At 42.3% G+C, this 20,565-nt stretch overlaps 1 protein-coding gene across 1 annotated transcript in view; it reads left to right on the top strand.

The window, feature by feature from the left end:
• Positions 1 to 20,565, top strand: part of KCNK10 (potassium two pore domain channel subfamily K member 10) — a 104,328-nt gene that overhangs the window by 48,062 nt on the left and 35,701 nt on the right. The window contains exon 3 of the mRNA XM_061613240.1: positions 13,872 to 13,989. Within this exon, the coding sequence (XP_061469224.1) occupies positions 13,872 to 13,989 (118 nt within the window). The remainder of the gene's footprint in view (positions 1 to 13,871; positions 13,990 to 20,565) is intronic.

Genomic DNA, 20,565 nt, shown 5'->3' with positions numbered 1-20,565 from the left:
TCATCAGGATACTGCTGACACCTCACCCCTGATCTCGTGATGACCACTCCCAAGGGCTTCATATAGATGTTAAAAAGCACGGGGGGCAAGATGGTACCCTGCGGCATCCTGCAGCACAACCGCCAGGGGGCCGAAAGACAATCACCCAATGCTATTCTCTGAGAGCGACCTTGGAGATAGGATCGGAACCACTGTAAAACAGTGCCTCCAATACCCATCTCACCAAGTCGGCCCAGAAGGATACCATGGTCAATGGTATCAAAAGCTGCTGAGGGATCAAGTAAGAATAACAGGGTCGCACTCCCCCTGTCCTTCTCCTGATAAAGGTCATCCATCAGTGTGACCAAGGCCGATTCAGTCCCATAACCAGGCCTGAACCCAGACTGGGATGGGTCAAGATAATCTGTTTCATCTAAGAGTACATGCAATTGCTGCGCCACAACCCTCTTAATCACCTTCCCTAAAAAGGGGGTATTTGCAACCGGTCGGTTGTTGTCACAAACCAATGGTTCCAGGGTGGGCTTTTTCAGGATCACCGCCTTTCAAAGCAGCATTACAATTAACTACCCGCAGTTAATGAAAAAGCGCTAACCATAAAAGCCAGTATGGTAGGAAAGCTGGAGCAAGTTGTTGGAGACAGCAGCCAAGCAGCTGATTAGCTTAGCATCAATGGCCAGATTCACCTGGCTGAGGAAGAGTATAGCAGACATGGGAAGCATACAGATTGAAGCGTAGCACTCATGAATTGTGAAGTCATACTTAAAACCAATAAACCCGTTGGCAGTATGTGCTGGCTTTCTTGCAAGCAAACAGGTTTGAAGCCAAAATGAATAGGAAATGGGTTAATAGGATGGCCAAATACTAATATAAATCCTATGCAAAAGTGAAATTCTACCACATAAGCTTCAGAGCGAGCTGAACTTTCCATCAACCTTGTATGTAACTTTATTCGTGAAGTTTCAGAAATGCAAGCGTTTCTTGGCTCTGAAGTCAGCCTTTAAGGTGACTTCAAATAGGGATTAAGAAGTCCACACAGACCAACTGATGATAATATGTGGAGGTTCCCAGCTCAATATCTCAATCTGAATTCAACACATGGGGTAGTGATCACAAACTGTTATCATTTGACAGCTGTGTGCTGGCCTGCGTGAAATGTATTTCATCTTGCCGCAGTTCCCAGTTGATAGATGACTTTATTTCCAGAGCCTTTCTTTGTCAGACTAAGCAGGGGTCCAGAGTATACACAGACCTGATTCTCTTCTGTGCCTTTTAATGGATTTTCTTTCCTGTTAGTGCCTCAATGGTGCATGGGGAAGAGGGGGTACAGAAAGCTGCCCTGTAGTTGTTCGTGCTGTTTGTGTTCTGTGGGTAAACAAAAGACTTGGTAGTGGTGTTTTTAATCTGGCACTTTCATTCATTCTAAGATTGCTTCAAAAACATCAAGGAATTGGCTGCAGCAACCGCTCATTAGGCTAGTCCAGTTGTATGAAAGAGCAGTTCTTGATAGTGTGCTTGATGAAAACAAGGGCTTGTTAATTAAAAAGCAGTGTTGAATTTTTAGTTGAATTTCAAAGAAGAAAGCCTATTCACGTATTCACTGGCCACATTCCCATATTACTGAAAGCCATAAATCATGGTTTACTATGCATTAGCAAATTGTGTCCAGTTCACTCTTCCCTGCGAGCTCATGAACCATGATCCCTAGCTTAGCATTTCATCCAAACCAGAAATCATGGTTTGTTTTACTGAAACAAGCCATGTTTGGTAAGCAAAGAACAAACCCTGGTTTATTATCATGGTTTGTTTGGAGCAAAACATAATCTCTGGTTAGGACTTAATGCTGACCCACAGATTGTAATTTGTTTCTTCCTAGCACTAGTAGGGAAGAATTGGGATTAGTGAAGAGGGCACACTTCACCCATGCACAGTGAGCCATGGTTTATGGCGTACAGGTATATGCTGATATGGCCACTGGATCAAATATCCTGTGAGTGCAATAGATTTGAAGAAAATGAATTGCAACTGAGGCTTGTAGTTGGCATGTAATAGTATGTCACAGTTTACATATAATGGCATTTAGTATCTGATAGCATTTGGTATATGACATACGATGGTGTTTAGTACATGATTAATATTAATCAAGACATTCCAGTGTCTAAAGTGCTTACATTTCAAAGACAGAGGTAAAATTCCACGTTCAGATTTTGAATGGTGAAATAGGAAATTGGGAGGGGGGGATTTTGAATATTTGTCAGTGTTCACTTCAGTGCTAAACTGAATGAACACACCAAAATACTCCAAAGCCTGGACAAAAGTGGCCAGTTGGCAATTTTGCAATGACATCATAGTCTAATGGTCTCCTTTGCAAAAGTAAAAGCAGAAATGAACGTTCAGTGGATGGGCTCTTTTCAGTAAGAATGGACAGAACTGCTGCAGTTTGCAGCACTGGCTTCTGGCAAAGAGCAGAATAATTTCCCCCCCCACCCTTACCAAACTCTGGAATGGATTGGAATGGAATGGAAGGTTAACAAGGCATCATCACTCTGGAAACCTCTGTATGTGTGCCTGAGTTGCACTATACTTTGTCATTGCAGCTCAAGCTGAGATACTCTGTTTACTAGAATCAGGTTACATTGATAGATTGTTATTATTGTGAGGTCATCCAATGAGTGAGTGGTATTCTGAATCCCAGTTTGTGGAAACCACAGGAGGAGAGAGTGCTGTTGTGCCCAGGTCCTGCTTGCGGGCTTTCTATAGGCATCTGGTTGGTCGCTGTGAGAATAGGACACTGGACTAATGCGCAACTGGCCTGATACAGGAGGCTCTTCTGGTGTTCTTCTGAGCTTCATGGCTGAGCAGAGACATAAACACAGATCGCTCTGGTCCAAGTGTAACAGTCTGTACAGAAGCCATTACATTATAGCTTGTTGGAACTAGAACAACAAAGGCTTGTGGTACTATTGATTTGTCATTATAGGCATTTTTGCATGGCAGCTCATGCCACAAGGCTCTTTGCTATTATAATTAAAGGAAGGAACAGATCAGTGGCTGATAGTGATGCGATTGAGAAGGGAGCATTGAATGGCAGTAGAGGAGTAGGTACAATCAGCTGGGATGGTGCAAGAGACTTTCTTAAATATGTGGATTTTGACCTCCTACGCAAACGTTGGTGAAGAAACAAAGATTTTGCATCATAGCTTATGTTGACTGGTGCTGATGTGGGGTGGTTGGGCTGCTAGAAGTCTTCCCTCACTGATATGTTTTCTTGGATATATTCAGAATGCAAATGTTTCCATTTGTAGCTCATGCCATTAGTGCAGGTTTCCTGATGAGGTGCAATGCATCATGAAAATGTGTTAGGTGGCTTTGTGATCTCTGAGTATTACAAGGCAAGAAATGTGCACAATGCAAGGGTTAATTCCTCCAGTGATAGGTAAGTCAGATACTTATTTTTCCAAGCAACGGAATTTTCCCCAAGGACTATATTACATGTCTTCCCCCCCCCCTGCATTCACAAATTCCAATCTCGTTGCATATTTCTTGTGGTTCTCTCTCAGCATTGTTTTGGTAGGCATGAGAAACCCCAATTTCATGTCCCACATAGCATTTATTAATTTTAATTAATTTATTTATTTGATTTACATCCTGCCCTTCCTCCTAGCAGGAGCCCAGGGCGGCAAACAAAAGCACTGAAAACAGTTTTATGAAGTTTTAAAACTTCATAAAAACAGAGTTTAAAATACATTAAAACAAAACAACTTTAAAAACATTTTAAAAAAGCTTTCAAGAATCTTTTTTAAAAAAGGTTAAAAATGGTTGTTGTTTTTAAAAAAAGGTTTAAAAACATATTAAAAAACCATTCCATCACAGACGCAGACTGGGATAAGGTCTCAACTTAAAAGGCTTGTTGAAAGAGGAAAGTCTTCAATAGGCGCCAAAAAGATAACAGAGATGGCACTTATCTAATATTTAAGGGTAGGGAATTCCACGGGGTAGGTGCCGCCACACTAAAGGTTCATTTCCTGTGTTGTGCAGAACAGACCTCCTGATAAGACTGTATCTGCAGGAGGCCCTCACCTGCAGACTGCAGTGATCGACTGGGTATATAAGGCATAAGACGGTCTTTCAGGTATCCTGGTCCAAGCTGTATAGGGCTTTGTACACCTAGACTAGAACCTTGATCTTGGCCTGGTAGCAAATGGGCAGCCAGTGCAATTCTTTCAGTAGCGGAGTGACATGTTGACGATACCCTGCCCCAGTGTGCAGTCTTGCCGCCGCATTATTATTATTGTTGTTATTGTTGTTGTTGTTATATAGCCCAGGGTGGCACTTTGCACCATCTGATGCTTCTGGACCAATATTTTATTTATTTATTTATTTATTTATTTATATACCGCCCCATAGCTGAAGCTCTCTGGGCGGTTTACAGTATTAATAATTAATACTTTATATCCCGCTTTTAAAAAAAGCACATATGAAATACCATTCCATAGCAGCAACAATGCCTTTCCCAGCCTTTTGTTGGGGGTGAATTTATGCCCCTCCCCTTAGAGGAGGAAGCCTTGCAAAAGTCTCCCTCTTGAAGAGAGGGGATGAGTATTCCCCATGTGGCCTCTTGTGGCCAGTAGACTTGGGCGAGCTGATCTCCTATAAAATGAGGCCCCACCCCCCAAGCACTTCCTGTTCATCTCTTTTCAGCATCCCACCCTTCCACCTTTGGCCTTTGCTAGTCACCATGTGGGGCTGAGTAGGATTTTCTTTGGGTGCTTTCTGATTGGTCTTTGGGGCATCCTTTTTCCCCCTACTCTACACTGCTCTCCATTCATTTGGCTTCTGGTGGGTTGGGTTTAATCTGGCTGTTGCCTGTTGGCATGTAGTGTGGGCCCATAAGTGGATTTTATCACGGTCAATCCCCCGAGGCATGGTGGGTAAAGGTACATCATCAACCTCCTCCTTTTGTTGACCAGCCTTGGGGCAGCTTGGTTTTGTGCTCTTAGGAGCTAGTGTATGCCACCTGCTGCATGCTGAACAGTTGGGATGGCTGGCATAGATCAGGTCACACACCCACAACCTCCCTTTAGGGGACGATGCTATTTGCCTATCATCAAGCCTGCATGAGAGATAGAGTTCCTCTGGGGTGGTTTGGCTCTCAGATGCAGACAGGAGATTTCCTGCCTGCCTGTACAGATTATACCTGCCTGCACTTATTTGGTTTGATTGATGCAAGTTGTGCAAGCTTTTCTTTGTTATATTAATAAATATAACCTTTTAGCAAATGCTTGATTTGTCAAGTCTTCATTCTGGGTGTGGGGCGAAGCAAAACAGATTACCCTTACCACTAGCACTACAAAATAGCTAGTTAAAATATAAAAGCAAAGCCAGTTCCATCAAGTTTTATCCAAATTCCTAAAGGACTAAAACATAAGTGCACAACTTTCCACCCTGTGGCCACAACCTCTTTTTCTGTGCTCCCTGATGCCTCTTGAAGCTGCCCCATTTATGCTTCCCCCTCTTTCTGTGCAGCTTCAGAACAATTGAAAGGAGCAGTATATTTAAGGATTGAAGGATCTGTCATTTTTGATTCTCTGTTTCTTATCTTTCCAACTTAAATTCAGTTCTCCACATTTCTGCGGTAACTTATTTCTTTTTTAAAAAATCCTCATGAAAATTCTTCAGCGTTTTAGGGCAATTTCTGTGAATAGACACATTTTCATATGCAGCTTTGACTGTGATTAATTTCTCCTAATATAATTCACTCTTGTATGTTATTTTCACTAATATATTGGTTTTTCTGCACTCCCCCCAATATATGCATGTTTGTAAACATTGTCTGGTTGGAGGACTGCATTGCAAAATTTGGATGTGTGAATGGCTGTGTTTTGGTTCTCATATTGTTTCAGAAAGTGCAGATTTGATAAATTCAGCTTTAAATGCAAACTGAATCAAATTTCTCAGCCATCCCTAAGTATATTATCTGATAAAAATAAATCAATGGGTTCCTCCCCCGGCCCACTTATGCTATGGGAGGAATAAAGCAATAGCCACCTGCAGGTTCGTGGTGAAGCGTTAGCTATGGTTTACCATGATGTATGAATGCAGCCAGGGCAAAAGTGGAGAGTGTGAACAAGCACTTCATCCTTGATGTTCACCTGGTGGGTTGTGACCCAAAACTGTGTGACACCTTAACGTAAGGTGAGTCACACCAGTTGCACCACCACTATTTTTGAGAAAGAGAGGAAATGAGAGAAAAAGAGAGAGAGGAAGGGAAGGTAGTGAGGAAGAGAAAGTTAGATACAGGTATAGAAAGAAGATTGGGGGAAAGGTAAGTTCCAGACTGAAAAGGCCAAAGATTATTGTCCTGACCCTTCACACGAATGTCAAAGGCTCTTTTCTTCTGAGTGTAACTTGTTTTTTCTCCTCTGTTTGTCATACATTTTTGCAGCCTGCGCTGGATGTAGTTACTCTGCTTTTGCCTGGCATGGAGCATTTTGTCCTTTTTGTGTCCTACCGTTAACCTCAGTGAGATAATGAATGATCACTGAGCTAATGAATGGGTAGGCTTTCTCACTGTATGAGCCAGGTATTCTCAGCGAGCTTTGGCTCAGGGGAATTCACTCTTGTCCTTAGGCATTTTGTTGGCTGAAACGGGAATCGTTTCTGAAAAGTAAATTAAATAGGTTTAGCTGCTTATCGTATCAAATGGCTTACGGCCAAGCAAGCACACAGTATTGGAATGGATTTTTGTCAGTAAAGGAAATTTTCTGTTTGATTTTTGTGTAGGTGCTGAAAAATGGGTAAATATATCTCACAGATACACCTATCTTAAACGTAAGTGCCCCCAAAGCTTTGATTGTAAGTAAAAGCAGGTGGCGGGTGAAAAGATGGAATGGCATTTTTGGGAGTGGTATTGCAAAAAGTGTAAAAGCACCTTGCTATCATACTTCCATGTGCATTTTTAAAAAGGATGCTTCCCTACAGCTGGCACATCATCTTACTGCATTGCACCAAGTGCTGACCTGCCGGGGGGGGGGGAGTGTGTTTAGAATAATAGGGAACCAGTAGAGCATTTGCCTTGAGCAAAGCTGCCCTAGATGCATTCAAAGCTACACCTAGGCAAGAACAGTGCTTATCAAGCTGAAACTTACTTATAGTGTTCTTTTGGTTACTTGGCTCATGATCCTCACAATAGCAGTATCTGATAACTTTTAATCAACAAATGAATGCTTCAGTGGAACAGACCCAATGTGTGGCAGGAAAGATTTAGTCAGTGGAGGGTGAATGGGGCACTGCCCCACCACCACCCAGTCTGCTCTCAGCCAGCCCTCACTTGCCTGCCTTCTTTCTTACAACCAGTTTAGGGTCTGGCACTGGCTGGCAGCTTCCTCGTCCTTAGTTCCATTGGTCACTTCCAGACGCCCTGTTCGTTGAGCATTCATTCTGATTTGTTTGTGGGGAGGTTACATGATGTTGTATCAAGCATTATCCCACACTTTCCATCATGTTCCTTATTGCAAGAAATCTGATGTTGTGGGAGCAGGTTTATTGCACAGGGGCTCTAAATCAGCTTTAATTGTGCAACCTGAATTTGCTGGTTGTGATTGAGTCCCACCCAAAACTAATGACAGTCTGGAAGTGCCCTGAGTTGCTCATGTAGAACTTAGCAGGAAGGAGAATTGGGACAAAACTAGAATTAGTTTGTTCTGCCAGTCACTGCTTCTAGCTCCCCCTACTGTTGGCCTCCCTGCCTTCCGTACTACTCGTCTCAATGGGCACCAGCCACCACTGATTTTAGTACAGGTCATTTTGGCCCATTGCTGACAAGCATCTCACCAAGTGATAAGATTTTGCCACCACAGATTTGCTTGGTCATCTGTATTGACAAAAGCATGGTCAGGTTTTTTTTCCTGCTACAGATTCTAATGTGTGGTAATGGGTAGGGTCTTAGGAAGTGGTAAGTGTCAGCAGATTAGCACATTGCATGCACATGCCTGCCATACTGAATGATGGCGAGCATGCACGTGCATGTGCTGACACAATGCCACAGGAAGTTATGTGGCTAGCCTGCACTGCTGACTGTGGGGCCTGTTGCTTGGGAGCATTGGGTCATAGGGTGCAAGCTCCACAACCTGCTGCTAGTGCAGATCGCAAAGCAGGAGCTACACCTGCCCAGCCCCAGCAGCAGGGGGCCCTCTCAGCAGCAGGGGCCCTTAGCCAGTGCCCAGTCTGGCCCCCTGCTGGCTCTAAACATGTACACCAGGATTTACCAAGCTAGTGCCCTCCAGGTGTTTTGGATCTCTCATATCAGCCCTGATGGAAGTGATAGTCCAAAGCATCTGGAGGGCACTAAGTTGGTGAAGGCTGTGCTACGCCTACAGTAACCCCCTTTTCTATTCTACTATTACAGCTGCAGCTATCCTGTCCTCTTTTACATCTGGCCCACCATAGTGAGAACATAGTAAACCATCTACTTCCGTAATATTGTTGTTGTTGTTACAGTTTATATCCTGCCCCTCCTTCAGGGTGGCAAAGAACAAGATAGTGAGAAAACACTCCCTAGTAATAGAACTAATTGTTATGAGAGTTACTTGAATAAAGCATATGGAGTTCAGAGAGAAAAAACCCTGATAATATTACTGAGTAAATTGAACAGGAATAGGTATAACTAGAGGAGAAACAAACAGAGAGTTGTGTCTTTCTTAAGTCAGGCCTGCTACTTAGCAGGAAGATATTTAAAAACTAAACATACAGGGGAAATTTCCCTCAGAACTTTACACCCAGTCAGAGCACATGTTAGCTCTGCAAAGACCATGCCATTCTGACTGGTAGCTAGGCAACACCTTCAACACCCCCTCTTGGTTAACTAGCTAACTGTAAACAGAATTAACCCTTAGGTTACTAACTGAATGATCCCTTCTGTTGTACTTCCAACACAAATCATTTTCTAGGGATGGAGCGACAGACATCACAATAAGACAAAGCCAACCACAGCCATCTGTGCTGCTGCACTTCACCCCTTCTATTTATTATAGAATGGAAATATTTATATACTGCCACTCAGTCTTGAAAGGAGTCTCCATGGCAGATTACAATGATGCTAACCTCATTGTGTGTCTCAAGGCATGGTCTGAAGGTACACAAGGCCACCACCTTGCTGAAGTTCAGCAGGTCTGGGTATGGTCAGTGCCTGGGAGGATGACTGCTTGGGAACCACATATTGGGTCCCATGATGGGAGGGTGAGATGGGATATAAATATATTTTAAAAAATATTATTATTTGATTTATATTGCTCCCTTCCTCCCAGCAGGAGCCCAGGGTGGCAAATAAAAGCACTAAAAACATTAAAACATCATAAAAACAAACTCTACAACACATTAAAACAAAACATCTTCAAAATGTTACTTTAAAAAAGCTATGAAAACATCTTCTAAGATTAAAAACATTTTAAAAAGAAAGTTTAAGAACATATGAAAAAGCAATTCCAACACAGATGCAGACATTAAAAAGCCAGAATAATAACAAATATAAATAGATGCATAAATGCACGATTAAAAATAACTTAAAACCTGGCAAAATATAAAAAAAGTCTTAACTGCCCACATAAGACTTCAGAGAAGGGTCCATGCTAAGATCCCTTAGGAGGGAGTTCCACAGTCAAGACACTACCACTGAAAAGGCTCTGTATAGCATCCCCACCAGCAGCACAAAGGTCCAGTAAATCCTTTCCCCCATACTGGTATCTCCTTCAGATTGTAGCCTCATTGGCTACCAAAAAAAATAAGGAAAGCTTGTAAAAAGAATATTGGAACAGCACATAATGTATAGTTACATAGTGAAGCAAAACAATAGGCAGAGTCCAAGATAGAGACCTGAGGCAGTGAGATCAGCTCTTAAGATTCAGTAGCTAGGCTGGCTGGGAACATTGTCACAGGTCAGCATAGTTGAGCATCTTCCAAAAGCCCCCTCAACTAGCTGCAGAGAGGAGATAGACTCACTGATGGAAGGGGGCTTATGGAGTTTCCTGCCCCAGGGACCTCCAAAACGCAGAACTGGCATTGCATTGGGCAGAAGAATAGGCACATCCGAGCCTAAGAAAATGCATCTTAGAGAACATGCTGAGGTTGAGCCTAACACATATTGGGTAAGGGAGCATTTAGGAACTGGAATGAAGGCTAGGAATCAAAGTCAGGGAAAACTAAGAAAGCTGAAATAGTGAAAAGAGTCCATGATTTCCTAGAGCTCTATCAACTGCTTGTTTTGGCTGCCTGCCTAGAAGTTGCCAGTATCTGAAGTTTATAGGCTATGTCTGGTTGCTTGGGTCACAAGCTCTGTAAGCCTACGTTACCATGAGTGCAAAGTTTGTTAAGAAAGGTAGCTGGGATGGTGTGATTTTCAAATACTAAGGAACTTCCCAGGCTTGTGGGTCACTTGCTACTTACAATCCATGGGAAGTGGCATATATTTTCAAGGGCTGATAGTCAACAGGATAAGATCACAAAAGTAGGTAATCTTCAACTTCAAGACAACTGCTCTTTACTAGCAATCACGGAAGAGCTACTGCTGAAGAAGACATAATGGACAGATTGCAGTGGATAATAATGCCCAATTCATGGCCCATATGTTGTGTACAGAAGCACCCTTCCCTTCTATTTAATCAAGAAGCTTTCTCCTCATCTCTTGATTGTGGATGAAAACGTAGAAATTATGATACCAGTGAATTCCACTACAAAAGAACCCAAATAGATTCTGCTTTTCAAAGTACCTGTACTGTAATACACTGAAGGATTTTGTGGTGCTGATGAAGCCTCTGGCAGTGGTTGGCTGAAGGATATGGATCATGCCTTTTATCACCTCCCCATTAAAATAAATTAATTTATAACTAATCTGAGTAGGATGAATCTGAGAGAATGTAGCCCTTGGGTTGAGAAAGGTTCCATATTTAACAGCAAGCACACTTTAGTCCACCTGGCTCTCACGCTTTTTCCATCTGCATTGTTTTTGAGGAAGAAAAAATGCTTTAATTGAGTTAATCCTTAGAGACAGAAATAAAACTGCTCTGAATTTGTGAAGGGAAAAAATGCAGTCAGAAACTGTGGTACATTTGTCATAAGGGAGAAGCCGCAAGCTGCCTGTAGTGCATGTCTGTAATTCCTACAGATGCTTTGCACCTTTGGCTGGGCAAACATGTTAGGCTGTGTGGCCACAGATGTGGTTCTAGCACACCATGCTGCCTCTGGAAAGGAGAGGACAACTGATCCTCTGGCATAAGTGACACCAGTTTAGGTCACAGCGTGTCATGACCCATCTGTCACCCCTAGCTGTCAATTGGGCTAATTGATGCTCTTCTGGGTAAATAAATAGAATGCTCTCTGCACTCCTAGATTTTGCTGTATAACAAACGAATTCCCCCCCCCCCGATACAGGTGGGAACATAGGAGATATACATCTAACCTTCTCCTTCCCTGTTAATTTCTTTCCCTCCCATCTTTTCCTTTCTCTTGTTTAATTACTTAGATTTTAGGGTAATTAACTATTCAGAGATAATTAAAGGATCCAAAGGATTAGCATTTGGGAACAGGATACTTAGGAACATAGGAAGCTGCCTTATATTGAGTCAGACCATTGGTCCCCCTAACTGAGTGGCATCTACACTGACTGGCAGTGAATGTCCAGGGTTTCTCCTAGCCCTGCCCAAAGATGCGGGGGATTGAACCTGGGACCATCTGCATGCAAAGCAGATGCTCTACCACTGAGCTACGCCCCTTCCCTGATACTGGACTTCCCCGATATAAGCCACCCTGACCACTGAGACCTTTTTTTTTGAGGCTCTCCTCATCCTATTAGAGTTGTGCTTGGGTGGGATGGAGGGGAAGTCCTTCTCTGTCACTGTACCTAGACTTTGGGAGGCCCTGCCAAGGGATACCCATCTTGTTCTCTCTCTGATGATCTTCTGACAATTGTGCTGGGACAATTGCCAGACTGTTGCCTTTCATCTTCCTGAAGCTTGAACTGGAGTGCATGAGCTGCTGCCTGTTCTTACTTTTATCACTGATGTGGGTGTTTTATTGTTGTTGTCTTTAGTGGGCTGCTTAGATTGCAAGCCACCTTGAGCATTTATGGTATTTGTACTTTTAAGAAATAAATACTAGGGTTAGCAGGTCAGACCTGTGTTCCTCATTCACATCCCACCTCACTCGTGGGAAGCCATCATTCTCTCAGCCTCAGTATCAAAACTGGCAAAGGGCTTTTCTACATAACTATTCCACTCAATCTCTCACATTCAAATTACTTGCCATTTTTTGGGGGGTGAGCCAGCTGTGTGCCTAACCAGGCCACAATATCCTAGCATACTAATGGCAAGGGTAGACAATGTGATACCCTCCAGATGTTGTGGGCCACAGTTCCCATCAGCATCAGCTAACATGGTTGTAACATACCATAATAAGTCAGATATTATTTTGCAAAATGAATCTGAAGATTTTGTGAGTGTATTTGTGTAATATTACTATTTTGTATGAATGAAGATGGATGAGTGATTTTTTGTTTTGTTTTTTGAATGAATGTAAGCTCTGTACAAGATTACCAAACAGGAACGTTTGCTGATGGCTATCTTAAATAAACCGGGCTTAAAATATCACTATGAGATGGTGAAACAACATCCACTGGGAAAAGAATGTCCCATTTTAGGACTGTTGTGCCCATTATCTAGAGGCAGCTGTTAGCCTAGAGGCACCTGACAGGGTCCTGAAGATCATGCAAAGGCCTTGCAATCTGAGGAAGGCATGTGAGGAGCACATCAGTTTTGCAGTCCAGAGAATGTCTGCAATCATTGCACAAACATCATTGCAATGTTGCACAAAAGATAGTATAAAAATACTGGGGACAGACTAATTTTGGAGCAAAGACCTCTGCAGCTCTTGTGTTCACTATGAAGACTCCATCAGCACCCCCTTTATATGTCTGTGTGTGCTACCAGACTGGCCATCTAGTTAGACACAGCAACTGTCTTTGCTAACTGTATCCCTGCACAGCATGCGTGAATGTGTTGTATGACTGAGATCTTTTGAATAAATGAATTCCTAAATCATTTTGGAAACTGATGAAAATGCCTTGGTTTCTGTCCTTTCCCACTCTGATCCTGGGTTGCATTCATGGCATGGTCAACGGTCAGAGATGGTGGGAATTGTATTCCACAGTCTCTGGAGGGAGCTACTTGGGCTACCCCTTCTATATGCAAATGGGAAGTTCAACACAGTAAGCACATTAAAACATGGTAGGACACACACTGAATGCTTACACAGGCAGGTGCTTTACCCATGGCCTTCACCATGTTTGGTTTGACCCTTTCTTCCCCATCTGCAATAATAATATGCATTTACTATATTGGGATTTCTAAGGGCTATTGAGATAATGTGTATGAAGTGTTCAGAATGCTATATAACTGTTTTGTGGTGATATAAATGGTTTGTGGTGATGGTGATGATTACATATAAATGAGATGAAGACATTATTGCACTTTCCGAGTGTGTCTGTTCATATTTCTGTGCTGCCCAATTTCTCAGTGCTGTTTGGATAGCAAGTTAAGAGGGGCTGTGGCTCAGTGGCTGAATACATGTTTTGCATGCAGAGGGTCTCAGGTTGAATCCTTGGCATCCCCAGTTAAAAAGATCAGGTAGCAGGTGAATGGGAAATACCTCTGCCTGGAGACCTGCTGCCAGTCAAAGCAGTTTGTGTTGCGGTAGGTGGACAATAAATCTGACCTGATACAAACAGCTTCCTAGTTCCTAAATTTCTATTGAGGCCTGTCTCCAGCTGTGCTATCTTTAACCATAAAGTATTCTTCTGGCTAATTTTACTATAAATTTCTTTACAGCGGCTCATTAATGCTACCAATGCAGGAGTCAATCCTGTTGGAGATCCTTCTAACAGCAGCAGCCACTGGGACCTCGGAAGTGCCTTTTTCTTTGCTGGAACCGTCATCACGACGATAGGTATATATTTACATAGTATTTAAGGTGGATGCACAGATGGAAAATATCAGTTTCAGTGTATGGATGTTGTAATAAATTGACTTGGGGTGTTGGCATAGGCCAGGGCCCCCCAGAGGGTCCACTTTGGCCTGTGAGGCCATTTTCTCCAAACCATGCCCGCCCACCCACCATGGGCAGGAGGACAGGGTTTAATCCTGCCTTGGCTGTGCAATCCTGTTCCCAGTAGGGAACAAGATCGCACGCCAAAGTAGCAGGATTTAATTCCTCTATCAGTTGAGCAGGGATTAAAGCCCTGTGCAAAAGCACTTTTGAAGCAGCTCTTACACACAAGCTATTTTAAAGATGCTTTTGCAAAGGCTTTAAGACAGCTCCTGCACTCCTGTCTTAAAACCTTTTCTAAGTCTCCCTGCATTTCCCTTTTCGTGCTCTGATATTGGGGACTTAAAGGGGGAACAGGAGACTTGGAAAACTCTTTTTCAGGTTTCCCCCGTTCCTTTAAGTCCCTGATCATGGAGAGTTAAAAGGAAAGTGTGGGGAGACTTGGAACATCAGGAACAAGGTAGGGAATTTGATAATGTCATGATGGCTGCTGACATCATTCAGTTTAGAGTGAGGGTCATGCTTCCTGGATAGAACACCTTAGAAGAAATCAGAGCAATAGTTGGAGTGGGGGACACTTTCTGGCACTGCTGAAAATATTTACGAAAACCAGTATGTGGTTTCAGCAAAGCCCTAAGTCATAACTAGTAGTGCCAATTCTGTTTATATATTTCATTTATATCCTTCCGTTCTTCTTAAAATGGTGCACTTTACTGCAGAGCCAGAAGTGCCTCCCCACCCATGCAGCCTCATTTACTTTCTGCATTTTCAGGAGTGGGCTGATGGAATTCTTAAATATATTAAGTCAGTAGTAGAGGACTCTCTCTCTCTCTCTTTAAATAATTTTTTCCCCTGACATTTGAAAGCAACAGCAGTGCTCCTCACTCTGAGTCTATCCAGTGGCATTTTGTCCTACTGTGCCTCTCTTGAAGGATGCTATGCCATGATCTAGTACTCTTGCATGTGCAGGGTTGAGGAAAAATGTTAGAACTAATCCATTTTAGGTGTGTGAGTGTGTGTGTGAGTGTGTGTGTGTGTGTGTAAGAGAGAGAGATCTGACTTATACTGTGTGTATGACAGATCTAACCTGAAGAGCACATATTTTGTTTCTCAGTATGAATAATTCACTCTTGGTCTGATCTTTGTGCATGGGTGCATGTTTCCATTGTGAAAGTGCAGTTTTATTGCCAGGCTACAAACCACTGAAATGAAATGGGTTTTAATGGAGTAGGCAGTAAAATTATTTGAACTTTTGTGGTGCCAGTATGATAACTATACTTCTCATTTTTCACTTGTTTAGTGAAAAGGGGGGGGAAAGCCCAACACAGCAGATAATGAAGCAATAAGGTCTATCTAAGTGGCAATACACTGATTTCAGTGATTCTCCATTGGATTAAATTGTCTGCAGCTATGGATAGCTAGAATGTTTAAAAAAACTAGAAAACATTATAATGTATTACGTGGCAGGAAACCTTAGGCCCGCAAGCCTAATTAGGCTTTCCATTTGGCTAGAGAGGCCATTTTGATGCCTACCTACACTTGATGTCATATATGATGTCAGATGTGGGGTGGGTAAAGGCCTGGCTCAGCTGAAAGGGGGTTTGCAGGCACCACCCATCAATTGATCAGCATCATCTTCCAAGCCCTATGTAAAATGCTGTGCATAGACCTTTGCAAGTCCTGATGATCAGCTGATCATCGGGTCTTGCAGAGCCCTTGCAAAATGCTACACAATATAGCACTTTGCAGTACGCAACAATCAGCTGATTTTCAGGTTTTGGGAAGCCCTTGGTAAAGCATTACACAAGATAGGTCTTGTGAAGCCCCTTGCAAAGTGCTCGCAATCAAGTTTTAATGTTGTTTAAAATCCTTAAGAAGGAACATTTACAACAAACTAAAATTCCCCAATGAATAAATTTTTCTGGATTGCAATGTAGGTGTAACCCACAAAACATCCCTACATTAAATGGGAGAAGTGGGTGGGTTCAGTCTTTTCTGACAGTGTGATTCCCATCCATAGTTGCAGTAAAAACAACAACAGCAAGGATCAAAATTAAATATATATTGAAGAAAAAAATAGTTCTCATATATTATCAGAACAGATAAATAATAATACTCTTAATACTATAACAATATGGCTGCTATTGCTTCATAGCAGTAAAGAAATTACAATTTCAGCAAGCACAGGCATGCTGTATTTATCACTCTTTTAACAATACTGGAAACAACAACTGAAGCATGGGTTACATAGGCACCAAGTGAACCTCTTTAGGGAGGGCATTCCATAGCTGGAGAACTATTGCTAAGAAAGTCCTTTTAGTTGTCAAATAATGCTCTCTAATAAAGGAAGCAATGGAAAAGGCCCTGGGCTTTTAAAAAGTAAATTACAAGTATTGAGAGCTATTTGCATTAGAAAACACCACCCATCTAATGCAGTTCCCTCCTCACTGCAAATAGTGTGTGTGTGTGTGTGTGTGGGCTGATCCAGAGGAGGACTACAGTGGGATGCAGAGGATTAAAGGCCCAGCCGCCGATCAAAATGCTCACAAAGTCATTTATGCAATTCATGAAATTATTGATGGTGTTAATGGCATTATGTATAGTTTGGCCTTAACTCTAAACAAGAGTTTAGAAATAAAATGCTTCTCTATGTCATCAGTGCAAAACTCCATAAGTTATCTGTGAGACAACTGTTCAGTACATGATATTAAAACTTGCAGTTGTCTCTGTCATAGCTATGCGGGTGTTGCTTTAATCTGAAAGAGAGGGGATGTTTTCTGGAAAAAAACTTGCTAAAGTCCATGAATAAGGCATGAAAGTAAGCCTCCTTTTTAAAAAATTGAGCTGTAAGATAGGCTAAAAAAGTTGAATCTTTTCTACGTATTCACATAAACAGGGCAGTGGGGAAAAATGATAAGACATAGAAATGTCATTAGGTGTAACATATGATAAAGAACTGAACTCCACCCTGAAAATGAGATTAGCCTGTTGAGTCATCCTCCTATCAGGAACCAATTTTCAGAGTCAGCATGCAGTAGCAGCAGATGCATGAAAAAGCAGGACTTTTCTCTGGCTTTCCTTTAGAGAGCTGATGTATCCTGCCATGCTGACAAAAAAGGGTTTCAGATTAATCAAATGCCAAGTTTTATTAGGAACTCAGCTCTGTGAAAAAATGGTGGAAACTGTGGGGTATGTAGGTTTTAAGGGTAATTAAATTCTGAGCTGCTGTGAATCCCATTAAAATTGAGGACCAGGCAGTGGCCTACTATCCAAGAGTACTTTTTATAGTGAAGAGTGCAATTTATAGGTGTGTTCACACAACCTTGCTCCTGTGGCTCTATTCTGGCAGTCGTTCCATCTGATTGCACCAGATCCTGAGTGGAGCCACCAATCAGAACTCCACCTTTGGCTCAATTGAGGAAAAGTTTGTTCTGTGTACCAGTCAGAATTGCTGGCTGGAAGGGCTCCAGGCTCTTGCTTGAAACAGAACCCACATTCACTGGCAGATAGATGCTACCCTTGCACGTTTGCCAGCTCTGGATGACTGTGCTTGAAGCAGCAGAAAGGGACCCTGCCTCTTAAAACAGAGCACACCCACCCACCCCAGGCAGGCAGGAACTGAAGCAGATCTGCCAGTGCCAGGACCGTGCACTGAGGTTAGAGGCTGGAGTCATCCTAGTCAGCAATGGGAGAAGGACCATAGCTCGGCGGCAGTGCATCTGCTTTGCATGCAGAAGGTCCCTTGTTCAGTCCCTGGCATCTTCTGTTAAGGCTGGGAACAGAAGCGGCTTATCGGGTGGGGCGGAGCCACTACACTAGTTTCCTGACAGGTATGTTGCTGTTACATACTGAGAGGAAGAGGGGCACGGAAGAGAGGAGGTCAGCTTGGTGCAGGTATACCGGGAAGAGTGCTGGCTTACCTCTGCTGGTGCATTTGCACCATGCAAACCTTCCTGTTGCTTTGTCCCCCTTTCCTTGCAGGGAAGCGACAGCAACCCCCCTGCTAGGAAGCTAGCATAGTGGCTCTGCTCCAGCTGGCAAACTGCTTGTGGCTGGGAATATATCCTCTTTGAAACCCTAGAGAGCTGCTGCCAGTCATTGTCGACGGCGCTCAGCTAGATGAACCAGCGGTCTGACTCAGTCTAAGGCAGCTTCCTATGTTCCTAATTCCTGGCAACCTTGAAGCTATTTAGTCATGAAGATACTCAGCTGCTTTCAAATGTTTTTTAAATCTTCATATAGTTTTGTTGTTTGCTGTCTGGGTTCCTTTGGAAAGAAGGGCAGGATGAATGTGTTTGGGACAGGATGTTTTCTTCTGGGTGCTCTGCGGCTGCTTTTGTGGACACAGATGCAACATATCCCAGAAGAGCAGTAGAAGATTCTGTGGCAAGGAGAGATAACCCAGAGCTCGGAAGATTCCTTTTAAAAAGTAATAAGTTACAGTTACAATTACATGGCCCAAAAACGTAGTAATTACCATTACAATTACAATTGCTCTGAAAGTAACTGATTACTTGACTTTTTCTCAAAAGTAATCAATGCAATTACATTTCAGTTACTTTTTTTAAAAAAATGCTTACAAGGTGCTGGCCTTGGCTGCTGCACATCTAAGTAGCCTAAAACAACATTAAAAATAAACACACACATACAGAGGTAGTAGAATAATTCTTTTTATCCATAAGATAGCAGTGGTGGTCTCTCCGCTGGTAAGAGAGGTGGGGAGGGAGGTAGAGGCCACTACTCAGATCTTTGTACATCAAACCAAGTGCAACGCCTCCCCCCCCCGCCAACAAGCATAATCTCTCTCACTTAACCACCTCCTGGACCCTGCCCTGCCCCCAACTAAGGGACACTCACCCAAGCAAACATTTTCCCCTGAGATGCAAAAAAGTGAAAATACTGCAAATGCAGCACAGTAGCCAGAGAGGGTGTCAGAGGCCACTTTGTGTGACTGACACACACACACACACACACACACACACACACACACACACACACCACACACACACACCACACACACACACCACACACACACACCACACACACACACCACACACACACACCACACACACACACCACACACACACACCACACACACACACACACACACACACACACACACACACACACACACACACACACACACACACACACACACACACACACACACACACAGAAGCCCAGTTTGAGGCACATGATTTTCGTCCACAAATTAGAAGAGCAGAAGACTTCCCCTGCTTCCTCCCTGCCAAGTAATGCCCAAACGTAATGCTGAAAACATTATAATTACTCCACAAAAGTAATAAAATTATTCCTAGTTCTATTACAATCAAAGTGTAAAGGAATTACCCACTCATTCCTCAAAAAAGTAATGAATTAGAAATAATTTGTTCCTTGTAATTAATTCCTTCCAAGCTCTGCTTATTAGAACATAAGTCCCACTGAGCACAGCAGGAATTACTTTTTTTTAGTAGGGCTGGGCTAATGTGTCCATTTTTGTTTCTCTCAGCATCTCATTTTTCCAATGTGAGTTCAGTTCTCTTTATTTCCACATCAATTTGCCATTCTTCTTCTTTAAAAAAACTGTAAAAATTCATAAGCATTTTAGTTCAAATTTCTCCTAATAGACGAACATATGCATTTTTGCAAAACATATTTCCCTAATATTTTTATTGTTCCCAACACAATGTATATTTCAATGTTATTTTTGCTAATTTATGTATTTGTACACACACTTTCCCCAAATACATGCGTTTTTATACATAATATGTAGATGAAGAGCTGCACTGCAAAATTTGGAGAAGTGTGTATTTCAAAGGATGTCCTGCTTTTGGTGTGCGTATTGTTTCAGAAACTGCAAATTTGGTTCACCTTTAAATGTGAACTGAATCAAATTTCTCTCCCATCCCTACTTCTGAGTAAGCATGCATAGGATTGCACTTTCACAAGTAAAAACCTCCTGCCCAAATTAATCTTGACTTTGTGTGTTTTTGCTGTACTGTTGGTAGCATAGGTCATCCCTGGTGGCCTGTTATCTTGCTCCCGGACAATGTAAAGTAAGCTAGTATTCTTTCAGAAGGATAACCTGCTGCTAGAGACAGGGGAGTGTGTAAGATGCAGGCAGATAATCAGGTTAAAGAAAGATGAAAAAAATGTCAAATAATGGCAGAGATTTCCAATGCCGTGAGGTGGAGGTTTCATAATATGACAGGAACCGATTTCTTTCACAGTAAATTAAAAAAACAACCTTAAAAACCTGTTTATAATAAGCCTTTCCATATATTACTTGGTTTTTATTTTGTTTTACTATTTTTTTTTTAATTATAGTAGGTTGTTCTGATGAACACAAATGCACCAGAAGGGCATGTTGTAAATATTTGAATGAATGAGTTTGTGAAAGAAGGAATAAAAACCAGCAACAGTGTTCCCCTGCTTGAGTTTTACCAATGGAGGAGAGCTCAGCTTCTCATTAAAAAA

Source organism: Rhineura floridana, chromosome 2, assembly GCF_030035675.1.
Source record: "Rhineura floridana isolate rRhiFlo1 chromosome 2, rRhiFlo1.hap2, whole genome shotgun sequence".
NCBI lineage: Eukaryota > Metazoa > Chordata > Lepidosauria > Squamata > Rhineuridae > Rhineura > Rhineura floridana.
This window is presented reverse-complemented; position numbering and strand designations above follow the sequence as displayed.